General features: G+C 41.8%; 1 protein-coding gene and 1 pseudogene across 1 annotated transcript in view; both read left to right on the top strand.

Annotated features, from left to right (window-relative positions):
- Nucleotides 1-27,291, top strand: part of SMYD3 (SET and MYND domain containing 3) — a 707,726-nt gene that overhangs the window by 532,779 nt on the left and 147,656 nt on the right. The window contains exons 6-8 of the mRNA XM_068538514.1: nt 12,419-12,486; nt 14,038-14,140; nt 21,721-21,831. Coding sequence (XP_068394615.1) covers nt 12,419-12,486; nt 14,038-14,140; nt 21,721-21,831 — 282 coding nt within the window. The remainder of the gene's footprint in view (nt 1-12,418; nt 12,487-14,037; nt 14,141-21,720; nt 21,832-27,291) is intronic.
- On the top strand, nt 24,315-24,699 carry LOC137761585 (non-histone chromosomal protein HMG-14 pseudogene; annotated as a pseudogene).

Genomic DNA, 27,291 nt, shown 5'->3' with positions numbered 1-27,291 from the left:
GAGAGGAGGCTGGGCCCTGCCCAGATAGAAGATAAAGAGACCATACATTTATCATTCTTGAAGTCAAGGAGACCTTCCTGACTAGAAAGGTCCTTGGAGATCAAAAAGGGAGGGGGCGCCACCCCATAGTAAGTGATGCTAACTACCCATAAGCCTCTTCGATAGAATCCATCTTGGCTGAGAGATGAGCGCGCACACATGGGAGGATCCTGAGACATGACCAAATACGGACTCTGAACCAGGCAAATCAAAATGATTGGCCAAAGGAAACCCAGAAGAAACGCCCCATATAAGTGACTTAAACTACCACGAGGGCGCGACTCTCTCTCTCAGTCTGCCCGTGTGTCTATCCACACGTACTACACTCCTTTTTCCTCCTAATAAACACTTTACTTGTTTCACAACTTTCCGTCTTTGTGGGAATTCTTTTCTGCAAAGCCGAAGGGCCAGGGCCTTGTCACTGACCCCTGGTCTAGCGGCTAGGATTCGGTGCTCTCACCGCCGCGACCCGACCTCAATCTCTGGCCGGGAACCGAAACCCTGCTTCAAGCTGCTCCAGGCCGAGGCCACCCGAGATCAGTATTACATCCATTAGCTCTTTTATTTTTAATCATTCAAGGTAAAGAGGATTATTGCGTTCCAAAAACATTAAACAGAAAATCTTTTTTTAAATTTCAACAAAAATCATTGTTGAAAATGTTTCTGAAGTTCTCTTGGCCTTAGTAGGTACAATTTACTGAACACATTTTAACCTTACGTGGTGTTGAGCTTCTAGGCTTCATTTGTGATATGTAGTACTGTGGTTGAAGAACAGGCCACAAACTAATCACAGAATATAATTCAGAAACTATAAGCAGAGTTTTTGTTATTTTTGCTGTTCGTTCTTTAAAACTGAACCCTAGGGGCTTCCCTGGTGGCGCAGTGGTTGAGAATCTGCCTGCCAATGCAGGGGACACGGGTTCGAGCCCTGGTCTGGGAAGATCCCACATGCCGCGGAGCAACTAGGCCCATGAGCCACAACTACTGAGCCTGCGTGTCTGGAGCCTGTGCTCCGCAACAAGGGAGGCCGCGATAGTGAGAGGCCCGCGCACCGCGATTAAGAGTGGCCCCCGCTTGCCGCAACTAGAGAAAGCCCTCGCACAGAAACGAAGACCCAACACAGCCAAAAATAAATAAATAAATAAATTAAAAAAGAGAGAGAGAATCATAATTAAAAAAAAAACGAGGTGTGACTGTGTTCCAGGAAAAAAAAAAAAAACTGAACCCTACATGTGAGCTAGTTTTCTTAAATTTTCTATCCCTACCTCCTCTGCTCAGACTAATATCCTGAAAAATATTTTTAGTTTATTTAAAGATTTCTTATAGTTGGAGTCCAGTATATCAATGTGTAGACAAGTTTCCCAATGTAGTAAATTTAAATATGGAAGAAAAAAAATCTCACCTTACTTTGTTTCTTTCTCCTAATACACTGATAATAGTTTATATTATGACCAAAGAGGTCTAACTATCTTGAATTCCTCTTTGAGGAAACAACACTTTACCCAAAGGTATTTATTTTTATCACTTTCTGGGATGTTTTGGGGATTTCATGATTACATGCCTACCAAGTTCCTTTGTTTTAGATTCTTATAGCCTCCTGCTCAGCCTCTAATTGCTACCTACTCTATCTGATAACTGCCTTTCTGTTTTGATCCTAGTGCCTTACTAAAACTAAAGATATTTAGTCTTCACCTTGATACAGCGTCTAGGTATGTGCTGACCCCTGCGTAAGGAAAGGTAGTTGGATATATTAAGAAGGCTTTGGTTGGGACATGACACTCTATATGTGGTTGAGGGCATTTGGGGAGTTGAGGCTCATTTAGGAAGAGTTTTTACACCCCTCTGCTGTTGTGTGTAGCCAATGCTCTATCTGCCTTTAGCTTAGTAAAAACTTGCTCTGTCTACACTATACTACGAAACATATCATTAGAGCATGTCGACTTTCAATGTTTCTTTTGCACAGAATGCTAGCCATGGTGGAAGCAGGGAGGGACACCTATCTTTAGTCATTAGCAGGAGCATCTGGGGAGCCTGTGTCACAACCTGCTCAGTAGAACAATGGTAACAGTGGTGCCCATCACCCAATACTCTCCCCGCTTACCTATAAGCTGCCTCTTTATTGATTTGCTTCTGAAAATAAACTCTCTGACTTATTGGACTGAATTATTATCAGGCAGCCATGTAAAATCATTATCTTTTTTCTATCCTTGTCAATCTTTTATTTTTTTCATGACAAGCCAAATACATACTGGCAATCAGTAATTCTCATACTTCTCTTTACTGTGAGTCTTTGTAACTTGTTTATTGTCAACTTACTGTTTCCTTAATCTTCTTTTCATGCCTTTTACTTTTCTATTTCATTTTTGCTCCATTTCCTAAAATGATCCTTGCATTTCAGTTTTTTTGGACTTCTCTTTTATTGATAATGCTTTGGTTTATTTTTCCATTTCAGATACGCTTTACAGTAATAATCTTCACTTAGGGATATTTGTGTGTTATTTTCTTTGAAACCAAATTTCTTTTCCTGCCATTGATAACTTGACTAATTTTTTTCCACAAACTTCAGATTAATTCTCAGTTGGACTGTTATGCTATTCATTGTCTGTGAATTCAGAGTTGGAAACCTCACATATGCAAATTCATTTATATTTGCTATAATTATCAAACTCTGTTTCCTTTAGTGAATATGTTCTGTTTTGCATTTAGATGTTGCTGGAAAATGAGGAGAGAGTATATGCAAAATAAGGCTGGAGGGAAAGAAAGAATCATTTGGAATTTTATTTTTTATTTTAAAAAATCTAATTAAATCTGTATAACTTAAGAAAAGGAAAACTTGACTCTTTTGTGATCATGTGGGTGGACTGTTGAATCTCACAAATTAGGAAGTTCGGATGTTTCTTCTTTGTGGAGGCAACTCTGAGAGTGATCATTATAAAGGACAATGCAAAGGAAGTGGGGAGTTTTAATGGCCAGACCACAGGCAGGATAATCTGATTTTTAATAGTTAGGATTTGTCTATGGTCATGAAAAAATATTCTTAAAAAGATATCTGAAGAGTATATGAAAATTGTGATAAAATGAACATTGAGCGGACAGTTTACTCTCAGATACTTGTATAACCAAGGAATGCAGTGGGCTCTTGGCCACCAAAGACTCTGGCTGGTGCTATAGAAGATTACCCACTCCTTGGCATTTAGGTAACAAGGGTGTTGCAGAAACAACGTGCCCTGTTTTTCTTCAGGTCCTGTGTAGTTTCTGTATACGTCTTTGTATATCTTTCTTCAGTTCCTTACGTGTTGTCTTGAAGGCCAGTACTCTCCTTGAAAAATAGCCAGCTAAGATTCCGGAGCATACAATACCTATCTGTATGACTTGTCAGGATAATCATGAGTGACTTTGAAATCCGTCTGCAGTGTCTCTACCCAATGTATCCTCATAAACGCTTTCACTTGGTTATTTAGAGGGAGCTATGTGGTAGGTGGGGAAAAATGTGAACTTGGGTTTTAAAGTAACTAATTTAAATTCCATTCCAGGGAAAATTGCACTGCTTAACTGAGTATTGAAAGAAGATAGTGGGAACATATGTGCATTAGGTCACCTCCAGAGCATAGCCAAATTTGGCAAGACCATTGACTTGGCTCAAGTGATGTAACTTCATACCGGGGTTGTACTTTGGGTTTTGAGTGACTTATGATAGTCTGTTTTATGATGACTGATTCAGAGGATGGTGAAAACAATGAACTGACAGTGGTGAATGCCTTTGGGTGATGCTAAGAGTCACCCAGCCCAGAGCCAACCCAGTCTGTTAGTGGGAGGGGTTCTGAGAGGTCAGAAACTCAGGGCCTGATGTGGCTGTGCTGACACAGACGTCCTGTATGTCCTCCAATACCAGCTGTATAGACCTCTATTTACGTTCCTCCGGGAACCTGGAGCTGTACATAGTGATGTTGTATTTCATTAATCCCAAGGTTCATATTTTTCACACTTTTACATCTCTGAAATTGGAATCTGTTTTACGACTAATAGCAAATATAGTTTGTTAGTGGTTTTTCTTAGTGGTGCAGAATATAATGGTGCGTCTTACTAATTACCGAGTTTGTCTTATAGTTGATGAACTGGGTAATAATAATGATCTTGCTACATTTACCAAGCTTCCTGTGTGCCAGGAGCCATTCTGAGGCCTGCATGTATTATCTCACTTCATCTGCACAATTCCTCAGGTTTATAGCTTTCTGGTAAATTCTGCTCTTTTATTTCTGGCTTTTCCTAATCTAAACTAATTGGCCAGTAGTGTAGAAATGCAGACACCTAATTTAGCACATTTCACCCCACATAAAAAATACAGATTCCCTATGTTTTTAAATGTGATCAGGTGGGAAGGCAGAAGGCATCCATGAAACAAGAGACCACGATCATGCTTATTTGGGAGGAAGATGGCAGGAGGGCCATGTGGGAAGGAGGAGTTTTCTCCATATTCTGTCTCTGATCCTTCCCTGTGTGAATGCCTACAAATACCGTGACAGTCACGTGACAAAGTATCAAGGCCTCATTTTCTCCTTCTTCCTTTAGCTGCTTGCTCTTCTGTAGCTGATTGATCTTTCCAGCCTGTATTGGGGAGCGAGTATCCCTTTCTTTGTGGCACTAATTTGGTAAGGGCGGCTGGCTGCAGTCAGACAATGGAAGAGTGGAAACTTCAAAGGCCACCCATTTTAATTTACGTCTCCCAGCTGGTCTTCAGTAATCCCCAGCAATCCTTCGTGTGAATGATCAGAGGGTGGTCGGGGGGCAGTGCGCCACCCAGGGCCGTGGAAGACCAGCGGTCTCATGTGTTTCTAAATTGAGCAGACAGATTAGAGTGCTGCCCTGCGTCATTGCAACTTGGATTTTGACAGACTGACTTGCAAAGAGATACGGCCAATAGTCAGGAAAATAATCTTTGGCTGAGGAAAGCCAAACTTCGTCAGAACTGGAGAGAAATGTGACGTTTTTTACATTCTTATTTCACTTGGATCACCAGGCAAAGTGGTGAAAGGGGTAGTTTTTGCTCCTTGCTGTCGGTGCCTTGGTGCATAATAGGCCCTTAATAAATGAGTGAATAAATCTCCAATTCTGAAGGCCCCGGCTACAACACTGTTCCAGACCTCGCCTTTCACTTAACCCCCTCTCCCAATCTGTCCTGTATATAATTCCTTCGGGCCTGAGTTTTCTGCTAAGGCAAACTAAATTCTGCTACCTTTGTGAGAGCTGGTGAATATGTACCAGAGAATAGCACATGGATTTCTCTTAGTCTGCTTTTCCTCGCCCTTAAAATGAAGCTAAAGTACTAATAGCTTGTTGGTGAGGGGCTGGAGAAGTAGACAAGATAAGATGACAAGTCCTTCAAAGGGCACCACAGAAATGTCAGATGTCTCTCAGGCTACACATTTGGGTTTAGTAAAGGCTTTTCTGTGCTGGAAAACTGTGAGCTCAGTAGTATGATTTTCACACAGCCTCAGCAAGTGGTGGAGGAAGGCGTTGAGGTCATCCCTACCCAGGCGGCTGTCCTCCCGAGAGTCACCCTGGCCTGCATTCAGCCCTTCCTGCATCTCCTTTCTGGTTCTTTTTCTTTGCTTTCTTTCTTTCTTTTTTTTAAATTGAAGTATATCCTTCCTGGCTCTTCAGCGAAAACAATTAAATCATGGTATTTTGGGTACTACTATCTTTAATACTGCTGTGCCTTTTTTTCTCCTCTCCACAACATGGAGTGAGAAGAAGAGACATTTTAGAGGTTTGTGAGTCTTTTTAAACCAAGAAAGAAATGTGGTGGGTATTTTCTACAATCTGTGTCAAAACCCTAGACCCCTATTCCTTTTACTTATTGGTGTTTACTTTGTAATAGCTACTATTATCAGATGTCACCACCTTTAACTTTTGAAAGTCAAAGGGGTCTGTGTAGGTATTAGGTTTATGCCAGTTTTCCTCAATCTAAGGAACCAGATTTTTAGAGTTTATAATTGATATTTTCCCACTGTGTCACATAAGGAATAAGAAGTTTGAGTTACACTCGTGACTCCAGACTCCAGGTACCTTCTCTGGCATCTGCTTCTTCAGTGAGCCTTCGCTGACCTGCCCCAGCTGAGCTAGTGACCCCTCTGCTGGGCACTAGTACAGTTCGAATGTTGTTAACTGACTAATACAGCTGTCTCCCCTGCTGGTCTCAGAGTCCTTGAGAGCAGGGTTCTGACCTTGTATCTTCTTATAGTTCCAGACCCTAGTCTGTGTAAGTCACTGTGACTTCCTACAACTATGACTTTGTTGTAGGAAGGAATGGAGATGGGGAGAGAGAGAAAAGTGGGAAGGAGAGGAGGACATTAAGAGAACTTTTTTTTTGGCTGTACGGTGATGATTGCCTTGGTTTATTTGTACATTTTTAAAATAATTTTATATTTTACATTTTTAAAATAAATTTATTTATTTATTTATTTTTGGCTGTGTTGGGTCTTCGTTGTGGTGCACGGACTTCTCAGTGTGGTGGCTTCTCTTGTTGCCGAGCACGGGCTTTAGGCGCACGGGCTTCAGTAGTTGTGGCACACGGGCTTCAGTAGTTGTGGCTCGCGGGCTCTAGAGCGCAGGCTCAGTAGTTGTGGCGCACAGGCTTAGTTGCTCCGTGGCATGTGGGATCTTCCCGGACCAGGGCTCGAACCCGTGTCCCCTGCATTGGCAGGCGGATTCTTAACCACTGCGCCACCAGGGAAGTCCTGCCTTGGTTTATTAACAATTCTATATAGAAGTCACAAAGGCTAACAAAGTCACTAATATTAAACAAACATTTTTTGAACGCAGTGTGTCAGACATGTCTGAGCCAGGAGGAAAAAAAGAATAAAGTAGAAGTTCTACTCTCTTGGAAGTCAGGTACACAGAAATAGCTGTAATATCCTGTGCCGAGTGTGGGCGTGAGCATGTGGACAGCGTGCAGGAGCAAAGGCCGAGGGGTCTCCCTCCCCAGCTGGCTGAGACCGGAGGCCTCCCAGGAGAGAAGACTTTTCAGAAGAGGCCGGGAAGAGACTGGAAGATTTGGTCAGGACCAGATCCAAGCCCAGCAGTCAGCCGCTCTCCCTCGCCTGGGGCTTGTCTATCTTTTTAAAGCTCGTGCTTCTATATTGCTTTCCTACTAAGGAGTCCCTCTAACTAACCAAGAAGAGTCTATCAGACTTTACTTTCAGCAATACGCATTATAGAAGAAAAGATGTATTTAATCTGCCTTCCCAAATCCCCTCCTCTTCACATTCTGATGAACTCTGAATGGGACAAGGGGGTCTTCCCTTACGAATCTCTGTAGGTCACTACTGAAGTGGTGCAGGGTGCATGCCGGTGTTGTATCATCACCAACTCAGGCGCCTGGTCAGGAGAGAGGCTGGGAAGAGTACCATTTATGTATTCATTATGCTGTTTAATTTAATATGGTACCAGAAGAAAGGACAAATAATCACATCGTGTCCTTGCATTGAAGTCCCACCCATCTGTTGTGTATCTGCCTGTCTGTAAGAGTGGCTGGTGGAAGTGAGGAAGGGCTGATTACCTCTTAGAGAAAGGGTTGGGTTGTGGGTGGGAATGAAGCCATGGTTTATTTTCTCTTTTACTTGCTTCTATATTTCTGAAAATAAAGGAGCACACCTTGAGAGATCACAAGAGGGACTGTCTAACCTCAGAGCCTAGTTTCTTGCATCCTCTGGACTCCGTAACTAGAGTTGTGACTCTCTAGTCTGGTGTCCTTTGCTTCCTGGCTCCCGCTCACGTGGGTCATTGGGCGGTGTCCAGGGATTGGGCGGGCATGGGAAGCCACAGAAGGATTGACCCACTGAGGTGCTCCCGCATCTGTGACCACTGCTCGCCAGAAACAGCTCCAGACGCTAGTCCCCAGAACACCCTGGTGCAGGCCCGTGCGGCTTGCAGATGAGTCATGCACACTTCACGTGCTCTAATGTGAAATACATGCTTCTGGGGTTTCAGTCCCTGAGATGTCAAGTACGATCAGTATGACAAACCCTCGCCTGCCAAATTTTCTCCTGGAAAGAATATTCACCTTAATTTCTACATAGTGAGCATAACCTCAGCTCACACTTGAATTCATCCTTCGGTTGGGGATTACATTAAGCAGTTGGTTAGTGTTCAGTATTATCTTTCACATGGAATATTTTTCTGCAGTTTTCTTTTCTCCATTAACTTGATGGAAAATCAGTTAACTTGATTGGAGGCGCACTCTGCTATATTCGATTCAGCCTCAGTCAGGTGATACTCACCACCTAGCATACTTCATTTAGGAATTTAGTACTGGAACTCAGAAAAGTTACAGTGAGGAATACTGGCACTGCCCACGGGTAGATTTTTGCTCCAGTTACATGGAAAGAGAATGGTGAAACTGGATTATCATGTAAGAGAACATTTTTAGAGATTCAAGTTGAACAAAAGAATCTTTAAGTATGCTCTATGGAAAAAAGTTGAATTCATTGTGATAATAAACTTTTTGGATAGGAGCATGACTAAATACAATTTTTAACAGAAAAAACTCCTACGTCAGAGCTATGGAAACCTACAACAATATTCTATAATAAGTTACTTAAGAATATCATAGGGGCTTCCCTGGTGGTGCAGTGGTTGAGAATCTGCCTGCCAATGCAGGGGACACGGGTTCGAGCCCTGGTCTGGGAATATCCCACATGCCGCGGAGCAACTGGGCCCGTGAGCCACAATTACTGAGCCTGCGCATCTGGAGCCTGTGCTCCGCAACAAGAGAGGCCGCGATAGTGAGAGGCCCGCGCACCGCGATGAAGAGTGGCCCCTGCTTGCCACAACTAGAGAAAGCCCTCGCACAGAAACGAAGACCCAACACAGCCATAAATAAATAAATAAAATAATTTAAAAAAAAAAAAAAAAAAGAATATCATAGTAGTTCTGAGCCTCAGGATGTGGGAGGGAAATTAAACAATGGAAATCATGTTCCAGGGCTTTATATTTTTATACATACTTGGCAGACATCTATAGTAAGTGCTTTTTTCATCAGATGACTTATAAGGAGGTGAAATGCTAGGTGATGTCCTCAGGGAAAGAACGATGAGCAAATTTGTGAATATCATTCCTGTTTTGCTTTCGATTATCAAGGACAATTGTTGAAGATATAATAAGTTCTGCTGTGAGTAAAGCCCTTAGAAAAATGAAAATACGGGTGGATTTTAGAAAGCAAACATTTTATCTAAAGGGGCTTCATTCTGTGAATCCTCATTTGCTAACATTTGGTAGTTTGACCTTGGAAAACATGTAAAACAGGAAGCACAATTTTATGATTGCTGTTCCCTCAGTTATGACATTGGCCTTGATGTTGATTTTAGCCTTGGCAGGTCAATACTGAGTATTCTATATGTCTAGTGAACACTATTTGTGACCACAGCTTGAAATGTGACAGACACTTTTAAAGTTGTGGAAGCAGTACTTGAATGTACCAGGGTCTAGAAGGACACATGTCCCAGTATATTGTGATATGGGATGTGATAAAGTACTTTACTTAAGTAAGATTATTTTATTTATTACCTGGCTTCTATAGTAAAATACATTTGCAAAATCAATAATATTCATATAACATAAGGACAAAATTTTAATTTTTCCATTTAACAAGTGGTATACATAGTTTAATTTGCTTTAAATTAGTTTTGTACCCCCCCACCAAAAAAAAGCATTATTTATCAACACATAGATTTTTAAATGAATGTTTTTGGTTTGGCCTTGGATAGCATCATGGTTCCATGACCTGATGTTTACCGTTACTATCATTTACTTTTTAAAAACCAGTCAGCTTAGATTTTATAATTTTCATATTCTGTTTCTAAGTGACAAGGTAAGAGAGAAGGTTTTGGGTGACTGGGTGCAAGCACATTTCAATTAACACACTGCAGGGACTTCCCTGCTGGTGCAATGGTTAAGAAACCGCCTGCCAATGCAGGGGACACAGGTTCGAGCCCTGGTCCGGGAAGATCCCACATGCTGCAGAGCAACTAAGCCCGTGCACCACTACTACTGAGCCTGTGCTCTAGAGCCCACAAGCCACAACTACTGAAGCCACGCTCTGCAGCAAGAGAAGCCACCACAATGAGAAGCCAGTGCACTGCAATGAAGAGTAGCCCCTGCTCGCCGCACCTAGAGAAAGCCCACATGCAACAATGAGGACCCAACGCAGCCAAAAATAAATAAATAAATTTATAAAAATAAATAAATAAATAAAATAATGAAGAGAAGTAAATCTAACACATGGCACATATTCTTTAAAATTTCTCTTTCTCTTTCCTGCTCCATCCCTATTATTTACTTATTTATTTATGGCTGTATTGGGACTTCATTGCTGCGCGCAGGCTTCCTCTAGTTGTGGCGAGCAGGGGCTACTCTTCGTTGCGGTGCACAGGCTTCTCATTGCGGTGGCTTCTCTTGTTGCGGAGCATGGGCTCTAGGGCACATGAGCTTCAGTAGTTGTGGCACATGGGCTCAGTAGTTGTGGCTCGTGGGCTCTGGAGTGCAGGCTCAGTAGTTGTGGCTCACGGGCTTAGTTGCTCCACGGCATGTGGGATCTCCCTGGACCAGGGCTCAAACCCATGTCCCCTGCATTGGCAGGAGGATACTTTTTTTTTTTTTTTTCACATCTTTATTGGAGTATAATTGCTTTACAATGGTATGTTAGTTTCTGCTTTATAACAAAGTGAATCAGTTATACATATACATATGTTCCCATATCTCTTCCCTCTTTCCCTCTTGCATCTCCCTCCCTCCCGCCCTCCCTATCCCACACCTCTAGGTGGTCACAAAGCACAGAGCTGATCTCCCTATGCTATGCGGTTGCTTCCCACTAGCTATCTATTTTACATTTGGTAGTGTATATATGTCCATGCCACTCTCTCACTTTGTCACATCTTACCTTTCCCCCTCCCCATATCCTCAAGTCCATTCTCTAATAGGTCTGTGTCTTTATTCCCATCTTGCCACTAGGTTCTTCATGACCTTTTTTTTTTTTTCCTTAGATTCCATATATATGTGTTAGCATACTGTATTTGTTTTTCTCTTTCTGACTTACTTCACTCTGTATGACAGACTCTAACTCCATCCACCTTACTACAAATACCTCCATTTTGTTTCTTTTTATGGCTGAGTAATATTCCATTGCATATATGTGCCACATCTTCTTTATCCATTCTTCCGATGATGGACACTTAGGTTGCTTCCATGTCCTGGCTATTGTAAATAGAGCTGCAATGAACATTTTGGTACATGACTCTTTTTGAATTATGGTTTTCTCAGGGTATATGCCCAGTAGTGGGATTGCTGGGTCGTATGGTAGTTCTATTTTTAGTTTTTTAGGGACCCTCCATAGTGGAGGATAGTGGCTGTATCAACTTACATTCCCACCAACAGTGTAAGAGTGTTCCCTTTTCTCCACACCCTCTCCAGCATTTATTGTTTCTAGATTTTTTGATGATGGCCATTCTGACTGGTGTGAGATGATATCTCATTGTAGTTTTGATTTGCATTTCTCTAAATGATTAATGATGTTGAGAATTCTTTCATGTGTTTGTTGGCAATCTGTATATCTTCTTTGGAGAAATGTCTATTTAGGTCTTCTGCCCATTTTTGGATTGGGTTGTTTGTTTTTTTGATATTGAGCTGCATGAGCTGCTTGTAAATCTTGGAGATTAATCCTTTGTCAGTTGCTTCATTTGCAAATATTTTCTGCCATTCTGAGGGTTGTCTTTTGGTCTTGTTTATGGTTTCCTTTGCTGTGCAAAAGCTTTTAAGTTTCATTAGGTCCCATTTGTTTATTTGTGTTTTTATTTCCATTTCTCTAGGAGCTGGGTCAAAAGGATCTTGCTGTGATTTATGTCACAGAGTGTTCTGCCTATGTTTTCCTCTAAGAGTTTGTTAGTGTCTGGCCTTACATTTAGGTCTTTAATCCATTTTGAGTTTATTTTTGTGTATGGTGTTAGGGAGTGTTCTAATTTCATACTTTTACATGTACCTATCCAGTTTTCCCAGCACCACGTATTTAAGAGGCTGTCTTTTCTCCACTGTATATGCTTGCCCCCTTTATCAAAGATAAGATGACCATATGTGCGTGGGTTTATCTCTGGGCTTTCTATCCTGTTCGATTGATCTATGTTTCTGTTTTTGTGCCAGTACCATACTGTCTTGATTACTGTAGCTTTGTAGTATAGTCTGAAGTCAGGGAGCCTGGCAGGTGGATTCTTAACCACTGCGCCACCAGAGAAGTCCCAAGGATCCTACATTTTATTTTGAAAATTTTCGTTGTCTTGCCTATGAAGTTTCTTAGGTGACTGGTAATCCTGTCTCCCTCTTGTTTTTACAGGTGATCTGCAACTCTTTCACCATCTGTAATGCAGAGATGCAGGAAGTTGGTGTTGGCCTGTATCCTAGGTATGGTGGATGGCATTTCATTTACTGGAAGAAGCAACTTTAATTCCCACCCACCTCCCCACCCTTTTAAAAGTAGTTAGAAAGGCTGTTACAAGCAGCTGGTTCAAGAGCCACACTTGAAACTTAATGATAAGTTACAAGAAAATGGAAAATGTGAAGTTAAAAAAAAAAAACCGTTTTATATCACCACATTATATGCTATGGTATTAACAGAGAGGCATACCTCAGATCTAAATTCTTGTTCTCAGGAACTTTGAGGTAAAAAGTTGGGGATTGTGGGTGCTAATAAACCATCAAGCTGAGATTTTGTTATTCCCCCACCCTTCTGGGCTGATGCACATGATTGTTTCACCAGACTTGCCATACTGCGCCAGTTGGGTTCATTTGGTCTTTCGACTTAACGTACTCTGAGCCCCATTGCTCCAGGAGGCAAGAACACTTTCAGGCTCTGGCCTTCTGAAGTGTTCTCTCCAGCTATCTCTGAGGTGATCTGAATCACTGAGCTACTAGACTGTCCTTCCACAAGCACTCCAGGGTCACTCCTAGTTTCCTTTTGTTTTCATGCTATTAGGGTCCTAATACAAATAGGGTCTTTCTTATAATTAACTGTGAGTCTGAGAATTCAGCTTCTTATTTCTCACATGTTATCAACTACATGTCTATGGTATGGGTCCTCAAAAAGCAGTAACATAGACTAGTTCAGAGCATGGGCTCTGAGTTCAGACCACCTGGTTCAAATTCAGTCACCATTTACTAGTTATGTGTCCTTGGGGAAGTCATTTAACTTCCATGTGTCAGTTTCCTCATCAGTAAATGATCCTCAGAAGATTATGGTGATGGTTAAATTTGATAAACATGCTCAGGTGCTAAGAAAGTGGTTTCTACATGGTGATGCTCACTTACAGTTATTTCTAACTGTAAATGTGGTGGCAGCTTAAATCCATTCCCTCCCCAGATGGAAAAAAAAAATGTGCCTCCAAGGTAATAAAATGACTTGGCCATGGCCCAGAATGCATGAGGGTCTCGTTAGCGAGATAACCTAGCATTCCGTTGAAGAGGAAGTACTCCTAATTATTCTTCAGCATAGTTGTGCATGTTCTCGTGAAGGTGGCAGTTCCTCCAAAGGAGATCGACAAATGCGGTCCTGTGTGGGAAGCTCAGTGGTGTCTTGGCTGCGGTTTTAACTGCCGTATCCCATTATCTCAGAAATTATTCCTTTGCAAGTCAGTTTTTTTCTCCCATCTTCATGTTGGGTTGCCTTACTGGCTGGTATAATGAGACAACTACCTCCCCTCACCCATCCCCCCCGAAGGACTCAGAAAATGTTTTTATTAACAAACTTCCCTAGTGAGCCTCCGTCATGGGGAGCGTTTCACTTCACAGGAAGTGGGCTAGTGGCCCTAGAGCACTCAATCCCTGGTACACTGTCAACCTTACCTGTCCCCCTGCCCCTAAGCTAAAGTGTCTTTTGCCCACAATAGTTGTTAAGTTTAGATATTTGATTCCATCTTCTGGGCCACGATGGTCTCTCCTTTTTTTTCTTTCCTGCAGTATGTCTTTGCTCAATCACAGCTGTGACCCCAACTGTTCAATTGTGTTCAACGGACCCCACCTCTTACTGCGTGCAGTCCGAGACATTGAGGCCGGAGAGGAGGTAAGGAACCCGTGTTTCCCACTGGCTGGCCTCCTTTTCCATCAGAGACCCTCTCAGCAAGGCGCTGCGCTAAAGCCAGTTGTGCCTGAGGGGCAGCTTTTCATTGTCCTTCTGCCAAGGAGCAGATGTATAACACCTCTACCCAGCGACTGATTTACCCATCACCTCTCCCAGATTATAGATGAGCTAACGTTTTTTTTTTAATCACCGTTTTTCTGGATGATGACAGTTCCTGTTGTATGTGTGTGTGGGAGAGGTGTGTGTGTGTGACAGAGTGTGTGTTTTGTGCGTGTGACAGTTCAGCGGCCCCTCGCATCTCTGCAAGTGGTCATCCTTCCATAGGCAGGGAGGGCAGCCCAGCTTGTGAATGAGATCCCAAAGGCTTACTTATTCCCACGGTCCCTAATTGCATTTCAGAGGTGACTCGTTTCTACCTTCATGTTAAGAAAGCAAACGAGTTTTACTCTTTCAGGTTCTCGTTGGACCTTTACAAACCTATCAGCGTCAGCATCTCTGGGTAACTGTCCAAGCAGAGATGTGAAGGGAATAGGGGACAGGAAGTATGACCTTCAGCAGTGAACTGGCCTTGACCCTTGCAGTTTTGCAGGCTGCCCAGCCAGCCTCTTTTGATAAGGAGCCTTCTGAGAAGTCCGAGGTCTCGCAAGGCAGCTGCAGGTGGGCTGCTCCAGGGCTGCTGAACCCGATCCTGACAGGGTTGACACAATTACTACCCGGAATTCTGGGTTATAGATATTTACGCTTTTTAGAACCCAGTTTCCTTCTACCTTCCAATTTGCTAAAGTGGATATTTATTGCAAGGAAAACAGACCATCATAAGCTTTTATTGCATTTATGCAGCACTCAGCCAATAAAACCTGAACTCAGAGGTACCATATTTTATGTAGACAGGGATTTGGCTTTGATAAGACTCAGTCCAAACTGATTTTCAACTGAATAAGCTGTCTCTTATACAGCCACTTACTGAATTTCCAATTTTTAGGATCAGTGTAGTTGGTACACTGGGATATCTGTCAACGGTATATAGAATTCAGATTTTTTTCCTTGGGTCATATGTGACGTCAAGGCAGGTAAGAAGTGGGGACCACTATCCAATTTCAACATTAGTTTGGGAGCTGAGGGATGGCTGCCTTTTGATAATGATGGTGGTGGTGTTGTTTTACTAAATTTTTTGAAAAAGAGGTAACTTGACAAGCAAACAGAAAAACTATTGGAAACAGTTGGACTTTTCAGAAACAACAAAGAAATCTCTTTATATCTTGTTTTCTAGACTTGGCTGCCAGTTCTTCTCCTTGGTTGTTTTTCATTTAGTTGAAAAAACACTGTCTTTTGGTGCTTATTTCACGTCCTTCTCTTTCCATCTCTGGAGCAACAAGCAAATCCTTCCTCTTGCCTGACACAGAATATTCTGCTCAGCATCAGGCCCTGCAGACTCATATTTTTCCCTATGGTACTTATCAAAGCGGCTTCTCAACAAAGAGAGGATTCTCCCCATAAGTCCTTTATATACCAGCTTGTTCAGAAAATAAATTTCTTGCCCTACCATTATGCATGTCTTGGTGCATGACGTTTTCTCTGCTCAGTTGCTCCCCCTCTGTCTGCCCACCATTTCTACCTGTCTTAACATTACACACCCCTCAAGGCCCTCTCAAACATCATGTCTTCTATAAAGCTTTTGCTGATTTCTCAAATTAAAGTATCTTTTCTTCTGAGCTCTCTCTTACAGCGGTTATTAATATTTCTTTGGCACTTATTCCAGCTCTTTTGGTGACTCCTCCGCTCAGCTCTGAGCTTCATGAAGACAGGCAGTTGTGTCTTACTGTGTCTCCTTTAGTACCTAGCACTTTGCCTTACACCCCAGGAGGCATTCAGTAACACTTCGTTGGGTTGCCTTTCTGTTAAATCGAGCATACATAGTGTAAAGACCAGCAGTGTTCCTCACTGAGGGCGCTGTTGGCATCCCGGATGGGACGGCTGTTCGCTGTGTATGATGGTTGCATCAGTGAGGAACTCCCATGTCTAGTCCCTGCTCAGTTCATGCTTGTAGCCACCCCAACACTGAAAATACATCCTGCACACTTAAAACCGGCCCCTTGTGGTAGAGGTAGTGGAGAGGGAGAAAGGACATTTTGAGGTTAATTAAGAGGGACAATTCCTTTTTACTGTGCAAATATTGGCTTTTGTGAAATTGGATAAAGAAGGAAATGTAGAAAATTTGAATTATAGCATCAATTTTGCATTTTGGCTTTATTGCTCATTAGGGCACCCCCAGTTTTAAAATGTGCTATTTGGGATGGAAGTACCAGAATGCAGGCTGCATGAGAGAAGACTGGATAGCGCCTGTAATATAGAAACTCCTCAGTCTGTATTTGTTGAGTGAATGAATGAGGTTTGCTGGAGACAAAACCAGAGGTGGAATAGAACCTTAGACCCATTTTGAAACTACCACCAATCCTCAGGTGTGTCCCATGGGCCCCGGAAAGAAAGTAACGTGAAAGCCAACGCATTGCCAGTTTGAGATGAGAACATTTCAAACCTCAGACAAGGAGAACTGGAAAATTACACAGGGTTCCACCATAACAGAAATTTCTTACCTTTGTTTCTCTCCACATAAAGTCATCCTTTGGACTTTTTGGACCGTTTCCCTTCATACCAGCACCACATATAACACTTTGCTGTTTAAGGATTTTCACTGTGATGTTGAGTTCTGGGACTGTTTTGTGTCTAGCAGGGGGTGGGGGCTGTTTTTTGTTTTGTTTGTTTGTTTGTTTGGGTTTTTGTCTCCTCATCCAGCACCTCCTACCAGGAGATGTGTGTATTATAGTTTAAGTCGTGGCTCACATGCTGGGTTGCTGATGGCTGCCTCTTCTGGGTTTTGTTAAGCTACGAAACACATGTTATCACCTGACAGTCTTCAAGAACGTGGATCATGGAAGAAAGCTGGACAGTCCAGGCCACCCTCATGGGATTTCCTGGTTAGAAGAGATTGTAGCTGTTACAAATAATGCCATTGGCTGCCAGTGTTCTCTGGAGCCACAGCAATTGAGAGAAATGTGATTTGCACAGATTGAGCATATCAGTATCCCCAAGTACCAGTTTTCATCTAAAATGGTTTGGGATCATAACGGTCTTTGTCTTCTCCCAGCCATCTCTATTTGCCAAGTCATTTAACAAATTCACTGCATGCTTACTGGTATCATGTACTGGGGTGGGTGTTGGGAATACAAAGATGAGTAAGACCTTACCTTGCCTTCAGGAATTCAAGGTGTAATTGAGGAAACTGACACAGAACAGAACACAATAATAGAATATGAAAACTAAAATAGTGTAAATGGGCACAGGGCTTTCTAGAAGTTCAGAGCAGGGACACTCAAATGGTGGTAAGGAGCAGGGGTGGTGGGAGAGGATAAGGAAGGCTTCCAGAGAAGTGACTCCTAGACTTTTAAAGGATCCAGCGGGTTAAAGTTGGCTAAGACAGGGGCAGGCATTCTAGACAAAGACACAGGGGCCAGGGACAGAATGGTGACTTCAAGGAACAGGAAGCAGTTCACATCAACAGACTGACAAATTCAGATGTGACCAGCGGATGAGGGAATATGCAGGGACCAGACCAAGCAACCCATGGGGGCCTTATTGAGGATCTCAGTTCACCTGAAGGGTCTGTAACAGTGCCTGGTGTATAGGATGCACTCATGAAATATTTGTTGGAAGAGAGGGGGACAGGAAGTGGGGCATCACTGAAGAGTTTAAGCGAAGGAACGGCACGATGAGTTTTTCCGTGTGTAGGCAAGATTGGGAGAATGATGCATAATCCAGGCAAGAGGTGACAGTGGCAGCCTGAAGATGGGAGACTCAGGTGGTGGCTTGTGATGGGGGAACTGAAGAATATATTTATAAGCTAGAATTAGCAGAATTTGAAAATTGACTGGCTCTGAGGGTGTGACAAGAGAAGAGACATGAATAACACTCAGGTTTGACTTTAAAGAGAGGGAGGATTTTTCAAAGTCTATTTTCAGTTGAGAGCCAGTATTAGAAAAATTTATAATTGTGACAATGTAATTCGAGAAATGAAGACCAAGTCTAATTTTAATTTGATCTTATTATCCACTCCAGAGTACATAATGAGAAGATGGGCTTCAGGGAAAAGGGGTTCACTTTGCCTTGAAATTTTCAAGTAAGCAATAAAGTCAATATCCAGCAAATACCTTTCATGATATTACTCTAATGTTGGAATTGATTTACTGCATTTTCCATAAGAGCTGCACTAAAACGGCAAAGCAACGGTCAGTAGCATTAATATTTTAATGCAGTTTTGTTCTTTGCCATTAAAACATCCACTGATCAATGGCAAAGTTTCATATATATGTTACCACTAAATGAGCCCTACATTTAGTGAGCAGATTCTCCATTAAAACTAGTGAGTCAACGAGTCTTTAATAAAGGTTTTTATCTTTGGTTGATAAAATGATTTAGCTGTCATTACTAGTTGGTAATCCGGCTTTTTTTTTCCCCAAAAAATATGAATAAAAATGTTTTTGCCGTTGAGAACTTCAGCTTTGATACAGTGTATTTTTGCAGACTTCAATGGCGTGAAAGAGGCACAGGAGGAACTGGACATTCTTCATTGGAGGAGGCTTATTTGAGCCAAGCCTGAAGGAGGAGAGAATTCTGAATAAGCTGAGACTGGAGGAAAGGGCGTTGGCTGGTGAAGGCCAACGCCATACACGTTGCATGGCGTGCATTGTTTCAGCGTGTAGCGTTGTACATAATGGTGACAGATGGTAGGGTGTAGGGAGAGATGCGGAGTCTAGAAAGGCAGACAGAAAATCTTCTGGGGAAGCCTTGTGTATCCTTATCCTATAGGCAGGGAGAAACCATCAGAACTCTTTGCATAGAGAAATGACATGATCAAATATGAGCTTTAGGAAGATCTCTCTTAAAGCAGTCTGGAAGATGCAGTGTAGACTGACGGCAGCAGGGAGGCCAGTTAGAAAACCATTGCACAGTCCAGGTCATGGTTCCAGGCAGTTACAGAACACTGAGGGAGGCCGTAGGAGTCTCTTTTTGGGGTTAAATGAAATAACCAGTCTCCTGTTGCCCATTCACTGCCTGGCATGATCACTCATGAGTTTTGGCCCTTGTAATAAACTCTTAGGTTTGTCAAGCATATTTCTCTGGTGTGACAGGCCCTGGATTTGTTGGCTTCACACTGGGCCCATTGTAATCACCCGATAAGGACTACCGATTAATCGGACCCGATAGCTGGGGCTGATGACTAAGAGCCATCAGGCTGGATTGAGAATTAGGGTCCTAGAGTTAACCCAAAAGGGAACACAGAGATCAGCGCATTTTACCGTCTCACCTCATATAAGGAAACTGGGCCCCTGAGAGCCTGATAATTCAAGATGAATGTGTATGCTGCCCCAAACTTACTAACAGGCTGTTTCAAAAAGTGTGCTTAGAAATCGGTTATTTGGAATTTAAGAGGAACTTGCCTGATATGGTGGCCCTTTGTACCTCAGAGGCAGCTCTGGCTTCAGATCATGAGGGAAAAGAAAGATTTAGGGAATTAAAAAGTGGCTGTGGTCTCAGCTGCAGGAGCCCAGTTGTTACAGACTATTGCTTAGTGTGGGCTTGAGTATCTTAGGTCTGATGGTGCCGCAGCAGCTCCTTAAGAAGTCAGCCTCTCCTACTTTCCCCCCTCTCCCCTTCCCACCACTCGACCAGAGGTATGAGAAACAACTGTTATTGTAAAAAGAGCATCAGGCTTAAATCAGTAGATGTGGGTGCAAATCCCGAATGGATCTAAGACTTGGCTGGTTTTCACTGCCTCGTGCTGCCTCACTCGGTGAATGCCCAGCACATCGTAAATGTACAGTAACATCAGTGTACATTTCTAAAGGGCGGGTACTCTGATTTCTGTGTGTGGAGAGCATGTTATAGCTGCCTAACAGGTGAAGGGTCTGTAGAGGGCCGGCCAGACGAGGTGGTGGCTTCTGTCGCCCTGGTACCGGCCAGGGTGGACTTGACCTTCTTCCCCACTGACCGCTTTAATGAGGCCTCCCAAAGGCGTGTTTTCTGTCCGAGGATGGCCTTCTCTGCCCTACCATGCTGTCAAACGAGTAAGATCATGCTTTGTAGGCATGAGATGCTTTCTTTCGAGTCTAAGAAAACCGCATGGAGTGTTTTGCTCTAGGGAGTTTTTGTCATCTCCCTCAGTGGATAATCCCGCCTCCTTCCTCTCCTGCAGTATCCCCTTCTTCCCCCACCACACAGGCCCCCATAATTACTTTCTACACGTAAAAGCAAATGAAGAAGTAATTTACGCAGTTATGTCACCAGCCGATTAAGTTACAGAAAAAGGAAAACTAGAGTGGGGTGAGGGAATTAGGAGTGCTTGGGTGAGGTGGGAGTCAGGTTGTTATTGTAAATAGGGTAGTGAGGTTGGACCTCAGTGAGAAAGTCAGATTTGATGGAAACTCAAAGGAGCTGAGGGAGGTCACCGCGGTAGAGTGGGGGGAAGGGCAGAAGAAACAGCCAGTGCGCAGGCCTTGAGGCAGGCCTGTGTGTGAACCCAGGGTGAGGCCGGGCTGGCTGGGACAGCCGGGAGGGGAGAGGAGATGGATGCGGAGAGGGAACAGGCCTGGATGATGTGAAGCCACTGCTGGTCCCAGTACCTGTCACGGAGGACCCGTTTCTTTATTATTGTTTTCCCTAATCCATTGCCGGCTAATAGTTTTTTATAAGACTTAATGGAAATGAATTACTAGAAAAATGACATTTAAAAAACATATAAAATAAGAGCCCAATGTTTTATTATTAGAGCCATCTGAAATTTCTCTTACCAGATTGCTGTAAAAGTTTCTAAATGTGAACTTTGCATTTCTTTTCTCATCTCGACGTAGACCAGTAACCCACACCGCAACGAAGAGTAGCCCCCTCTCGCCGCAACTAGAGAAAGCCCGCACACAGCAATGAAGACCCAGTGCAGACAAAAATAAATAAATAAATTTATTTTTAAAATAAATAAATGAAAGCCTCAGAAGTAAGGGAACTGTCTCCTAAGTTCCAGGATTCCAAATCTGGTTGACCCTAAATTCCATGAAGCAGCTATAGAATTGATTAGGATTTAAGAGCAATCTGGCTACATAATCTGCCACCCATTTGATTGCCAGGATTAATTTGGCTTCTCTGATTGCCAATGGTTACAAAATTTGTTACCAAAACTTAGTAAGATCAAACATACAACAGCTCTTGATATTTTACTGTTTAGTGAATAAAAGATAAGGTACAGAAGTATATAGAGTTAATGAGCCCAATTCTTTAAAATAAATATATGATACACATGTGCTCACCACATAACAAAGACTGGAAGGTAATGCATTAAAAATTTTACATGTGATTATTTGGGTGGAGAGACCATAAGTTGTATCTTCTCTCTTACTTACACTTTTTGGTGTGCAATAAAAACGTGTTTTACTTTAATGATTCACAATAATAGCCATTGGTTAAAGAAAATGATCACAGCAGCCGTGTGACCCCTCCCTCTCTGGCCTCCGCAGCTCACCATCTGCTACCTGGATATGCTGATGACCAGCGAGGAGCGCCGGAAGCAGCTGAGGGACCAGTACTGCTTTGACTGTGACTGTTTCCGATGTCAAACCCAGGACAAGGTATGTTGTATGGAACCAGCTTGGAACACCTCCTGGGCAATATCCGCATGGTTTTTCAGAGAACTCTGCTTTTATTTCATTAATCCAGAAGTAAATGACCCTCAGTGCATAGTAGGAAACAAAGGTAAATAAAATAATACATTGTGCTGCATATGTTTTATTTCCTGGAACTCTTAATCACCCACCAGACAGTAAGAGGTTTAATCTCAGGTAAGTATCCATGGAGTTTAGAGTCTAGAGGGAATGTAGGTGTAAAACATGTAATTAAAAGGACACTGAAGGCCAGAGTGCTATTAGAGCCTGCGGCAAGAGGGTTAATTATGTTATGATTGGTAACAGCTATTGCTCAGTAGTAAACCTCTCAAGTTTTATCTAGCTTTTTATTTCTTTCAAATTTCTTCTGTAAGCCTTTCTGCTGCACTACTTTATCAGATGGGGACCACTTATGTAGCAACTTTTACTCTCTGAGAAATGAAGAAGAGCCAAAATAAATGTCGTAAAGATAATGAATAAACTTTTCTCATATGAATCTTATATTTTCCTCACATTGAACCTATTTACTCTTAGTTTGCACACAATCAGGTTATCTAATGAAATCTTACTTTTGTAGAGTGTTTTACATTTGTTGGAATTCTTTTGTAATCATTATCTCGTTTGAGCTTAATACTCATAAATTAAGAAACAGAACTCAGAAAGGTTCAGAGATATGCCTCTGGGAGAGGATGAAGGAAAAGTGGCAGCACCAAGTCTCAAACACAGATCTTTTGATAAAGCTAGTGCTCCTTCCCCTGTACCACAGCTACCTGTGACTTCTGGCACTGACATCGATGGAGAGAGGTAGTTGCTTTCACTGCATGCGAAAGGACCATGAGCTCATTCTAAAGATGCAGGAGTCAGTGATCATGATTAGGTTTTCATTAAAAAGAGCTTTTAGGAATAAGTGAATTGAACGGGAAAAGTTGGACCCATTGCTAATAGTTCCCCAAGATTCAGTCCACTTCAGTGTTCCCGTTTTGCCGTTCACAAACATTCCAGGAATCATAGGGGATCCCCTGGGATTCCTCCTCAGATTACAACCTGGAATGGTAGGGAGCAAGCTAACTTCCCATCAGCATCTTTGGTTGGGAATGGGAAGGTTTTTGGATTTAGTGCCTCTTACATGCCATCTATATGGCAGACCCTCAGTTTTTTTTTCTTTGAGTAAGTGATTGTTTTACTAAAGCTGGGGTCATGTTCACTTTTGGCTTATTGTTACAGTTGAAATCTGGGCTAAAATAGTATATTAGGAAAGAGTTTGGCTACAAATAACAGATAACCTGACTAAAACTGGCTTTAGTAGGTGTGATGTGTTTTTCTCAAGAATTCTAGAGAAGCAGTCCAACATGGGAGCAGCTACTCATAGGTCTCAACACAGACCCAGAATCCTCCTGTGTTCCTCCTTAGCTAGCCCTAGCATATGCTTTTGTCTTCATGGTGCCAGGATGACTGCTGCCCACCAGCCCCAGTCAGTGCATCCAAGCTCTAGACAAAAAAAAAAAAAAAAAAAGAAGGGGTAATAAAATGCAAAGAACAAAGGGAAATCCTCCTAGGGATTTCCACCTATATCTTATGGGCCAGAGCTATGTCACATACTACTGTAGGTGTAAAAGAGGCAAGGAAACAGAATTTTAGCTTTTCACTAGAAGCTTCTTCACTAGAAGAAGACAAGGGAGAAGAAAGCTGTGGATAGCTTTTTGGTAGCTGATCTACAGTGTCTATCATATCCGTTAAGACCATTTTCTTTACTCCTTTGAGTTCAAAGTTTATTTGAGATAGGATTGTCCAGAGAAAGAGAACCAACAGGGTGTGTGTGTGTGTGTGTGTGTGTGTGTGTGTGTGTGTGTGTGGAGAGAGAGAGAGAGAGAGAGAGAGATTGATTAACTGATTGTAAGGATTTAGCTCATGTATTGTGGGGACTGAGAAGTCCCAAAATCTGCAGTTGGCAGGCAGGAGACCCAGGATTGCTGATGGTGTAAGTTCCAGTCTGAAAGCTGGCAGGCTGGAGACCCAAGAAAGCCAGTGTTTTGGACTGAGTCAAAAGGCAGGAAGAAACTGATGTCCCACCTAGTCAGGGAGGAGGAGTTCTCTCTTACTAGTGGTAGGGTCAGCCCTTCTGTTCTTTTCAGGGCTTCAACTGATTGGGTGTGGCCCACCCACATTGGAGAGAGCAATCTGCTTTATTCAGTCAATTTATCCAAATGTTGATCTCATCCAAAAACACTCTCACAGATACACCCAGAATAATGTCTGACCAAATGTCTGGGCACCCTGCAGCCCAGTCAAGTTGACACGTACCGTTAGCCATCACAAATACTGTGTTAGAGGTAGGCCAAGCTATATAATCAAAAAAGTACTTGAGGGTGGGAGGAGTGGCAGCATCCAGCTTTGGGAAGGTGTGTGCAGTAGCCCACAGGCACCTGGTGCACACCTGCCCCACCATCATGATGCCCAAGAGGAAGGTCAACTCCACGGAGGGGGTGGTGAATGGGGAGCCCAAGAGGAGATCAGCAAGGTTGTCAGCCAAGCCTGCTCCTGAAAAAGTGGGAATGAAGCCAGAAAAGACAGCAGGAAAGGATATATCTTCAGACAAAAAAGTGCACACAGAAGAGAAAAAGGGGAGCAAAGAGAAAACAGGTCGAAGTGGCTAAGGAAGAAACTAAAGATTTACCTGGAGAAAATGGAGAAACTAAAAATGAGGTGAGTCTAGCCTCTGATGAAGCAGGAGAAAAAAAGCCAAGTCTGATTAATATAATCTACTATGTCTTATCAGTGGCTCCTGTCTCCCTTCTTGCATGATCCAGAGGAATATTTTTATCAACTGTTTTGTAAATGCAAGTTGTTTTAGAAGCTCTAGAAACATTTTTAAGGAGGGTCTCCCACATCCTCACATTTTTTAAGTGTAAAGGGTTTTTTTTAAAGAGGTGAAATCATTTGCTGGTTGTTTATTTTTTAGTACAACCAGAAAATAATGGGATATTGAATAAGGAGGCTTTGATTGTCTTGGGGGTCAGCTTAACGTTCCATAGATGGGGATTAGTTTTTATATCTTATAATACAAAGCATACTAGATGGCAATTTGGAGTCACATTGTACATTTACTATGTCTTGAACATTTTAAATTACTTCCATTCCCATGTTGTTTTTGGTAGAATTGTTTCCTAAAGAAAACTACCCCTTGACCTTGGCTGTCCCTTTCAGAACTGTGTGCGTTCCATAACATCTTTGGTCCTGGTAGTGCAGTTTTCCTAATAACTTTGGTAATGTATTGCAAAAGATTGAAAATTTGAGTATGTAATGTATATGATATTAAATTGTGAATTAGTGGTATTTATGATGTAACAGCTTAACAGTATTTGAAGATATTGGTACTTGATATCCTATTAAGGAAAATTTGCCTTCAAATTTTAAACTGGTAAGTCACTGGAATAACTGTTTAGAAAAGAGTCACAACTACATGATTTTTCAGATTTTAAGAATTATGTACAAATTGAAATGTCTGTGTACTGATCCTCAAAACAACCAATAAAATCTCAATTATGAAAAAAAAAGTGCTCAGTTACTCTGCTGGATTCCACTCCACTCTGTATCTAACAGACTGAGTGATCTTGGGCAAGTCATTCAGCCTCTCTGATTTGGTCCATCATCTGTAATACAAGGGAATTAGACAAGGTGGTCTTAAGGCCCCTTCCAGCTCTATTATCCCATATTTCTGTGAAATGTTTCCTAGTGGAAATGAGTAGGATATGTATTTAGATGAAAATATAAACTTGATTTCGGTTAGTTCATCAGTTATATTTTTGAGTTTCTATTTGAGAATTTTGTTCTATTTAGTGATATAAACATCCCTTCTGAAATCTCTATACTGTTGCTTTGGTTTGCAAAAATACTACAGAGGTAAATTCAACTTAGCCCATCCCCAAAAGAGCATAAATTAAAAATTAGTTCAAAAATTAAATTTACTTCAGTTCCTAGATTTAAAGTTTTCAAGCTTATTTTTCCGCTTTTCTTGGGACCTAGAAAATTCATCTCAACAGGTTTCTGCATCAAGCAATATTTATTACGTGCCACATCTGCATGTTAGAGGACTTGCATGGCATCATGTTTCAGGAAGGCAAGAGGCCTTTTAATAACAGGTGTAATTTGCATTTGTGGAGTTAGTTGTCATTTGTAATCAGCAGCAACTTAATTTCTGGAAGAAATAAAACTTACCTTCTAGAGGAGGTTTTGGGATGATTTGGCTTGTGCAGGTCAAAATCCAAGGCAGTAGAAGCAGAACAGACCAAAGAGAATTGATTGTTTCCATAAGTTTGTGGATAGTACATAGTGTGCTTCCTTGAATGTCACATGCTTTATTGCAAAAAAAAAGCTGTATTTACTTTCCTTCCTAAGCCTGTTACATATGATCCTTCTTTTAAAACACCATGTCAGTCAATTTACTCACAGCCCTCTTGCCTCATTCCTAGTTTATTGAAATAGCCCCTAATTGGTCACCTGGCACTCAATTTCTTTCCTTTCATCTCTTTTGCACACTGTTTTTGAGTAAGTTTTCTGAAATAGCATTATTTCCATGCCGTTCTTTGCTCAGAATTTTTTAAATATTCAGCATTATCCCTCATCTTCAGGATAAACTTCAGACTCTTAGCTTGGCGTTCAGTGTCCTGCAAAGTCATGACCCCAAGATCCAGCCTATATTTGTTTCTTTTTTTCTCTTTTCCTTTTTCCTCTCTTTTGCAACTTGTTTTACCTAAATTGTTTTATCTAATTATACCATTTCCCCACCCAAAAGATTCTGAAGTGGCTTACAGGCACCCATGCACACATATACACATATATGTATCAATATATACCTGTATATGCAATACAACAACAATAAATTTTATATTGACTTGTGAAATAAGAGTGACAAAAAATAAGATAAAAGCAGGTTAGAACCCAGAATGCATGCCATATGATCCTATATGGTGACAAGAAATAAATCACAAATTTGCTTTAAATTTCTCAGCAGCCAAAGCTAAAGACTAATTTCAAAATGCACAGTAGCTGGAAGACTGGACACATATGTGCTTCTCAGCTGAAGCAGTTTCTCCTGGAACTGAGGCCCGAGGCACTCACCACGGGTCCCACTGAGACTGAATGAGCAATACCCTTATCAGAATCCGCAATGACTTGAAGAGCTGATTTTTATAATATTCTTCAGTGTGGTTGATTGACATAGTTTCACATTATAACTTAATAAAAGAAGTAAGGAAGGTGAAAATTTATGTCATCTATGTTCTCATCTCTCTGATGGTTTACTTCATTCCAAGAATAAAACTGAGACCATATAGAAGAAAGCAAGAACTGCATGTCCTTCAGGTAATCCTTCCTTATTTCTTGTAGTCTTTTAGTTTTTTTAAAAAAATTTTATTAAAGCTATACGTG

The sequence above is a fragment of the Eschrichtius robustus genome, chromosome 3 (genome assembly GCF_028021215.1).
Source record: "Eschrichtius robustus isolate mEscRob2 chromosome 3, mEscRob2.pri, whole genome shotgun sequence".
Taxonomy (NCBI): Eukaryota; Metazoa; Chordata; class Mammalia; order Artiodactyla; family Eschrichtiidae; genus Eschrichtius; species Eschrichtius robustus.
Note: the sequence above shows the minus strand (reverse complement) of the source record. Positions and strands in the feature narration are given on the sequence as shown.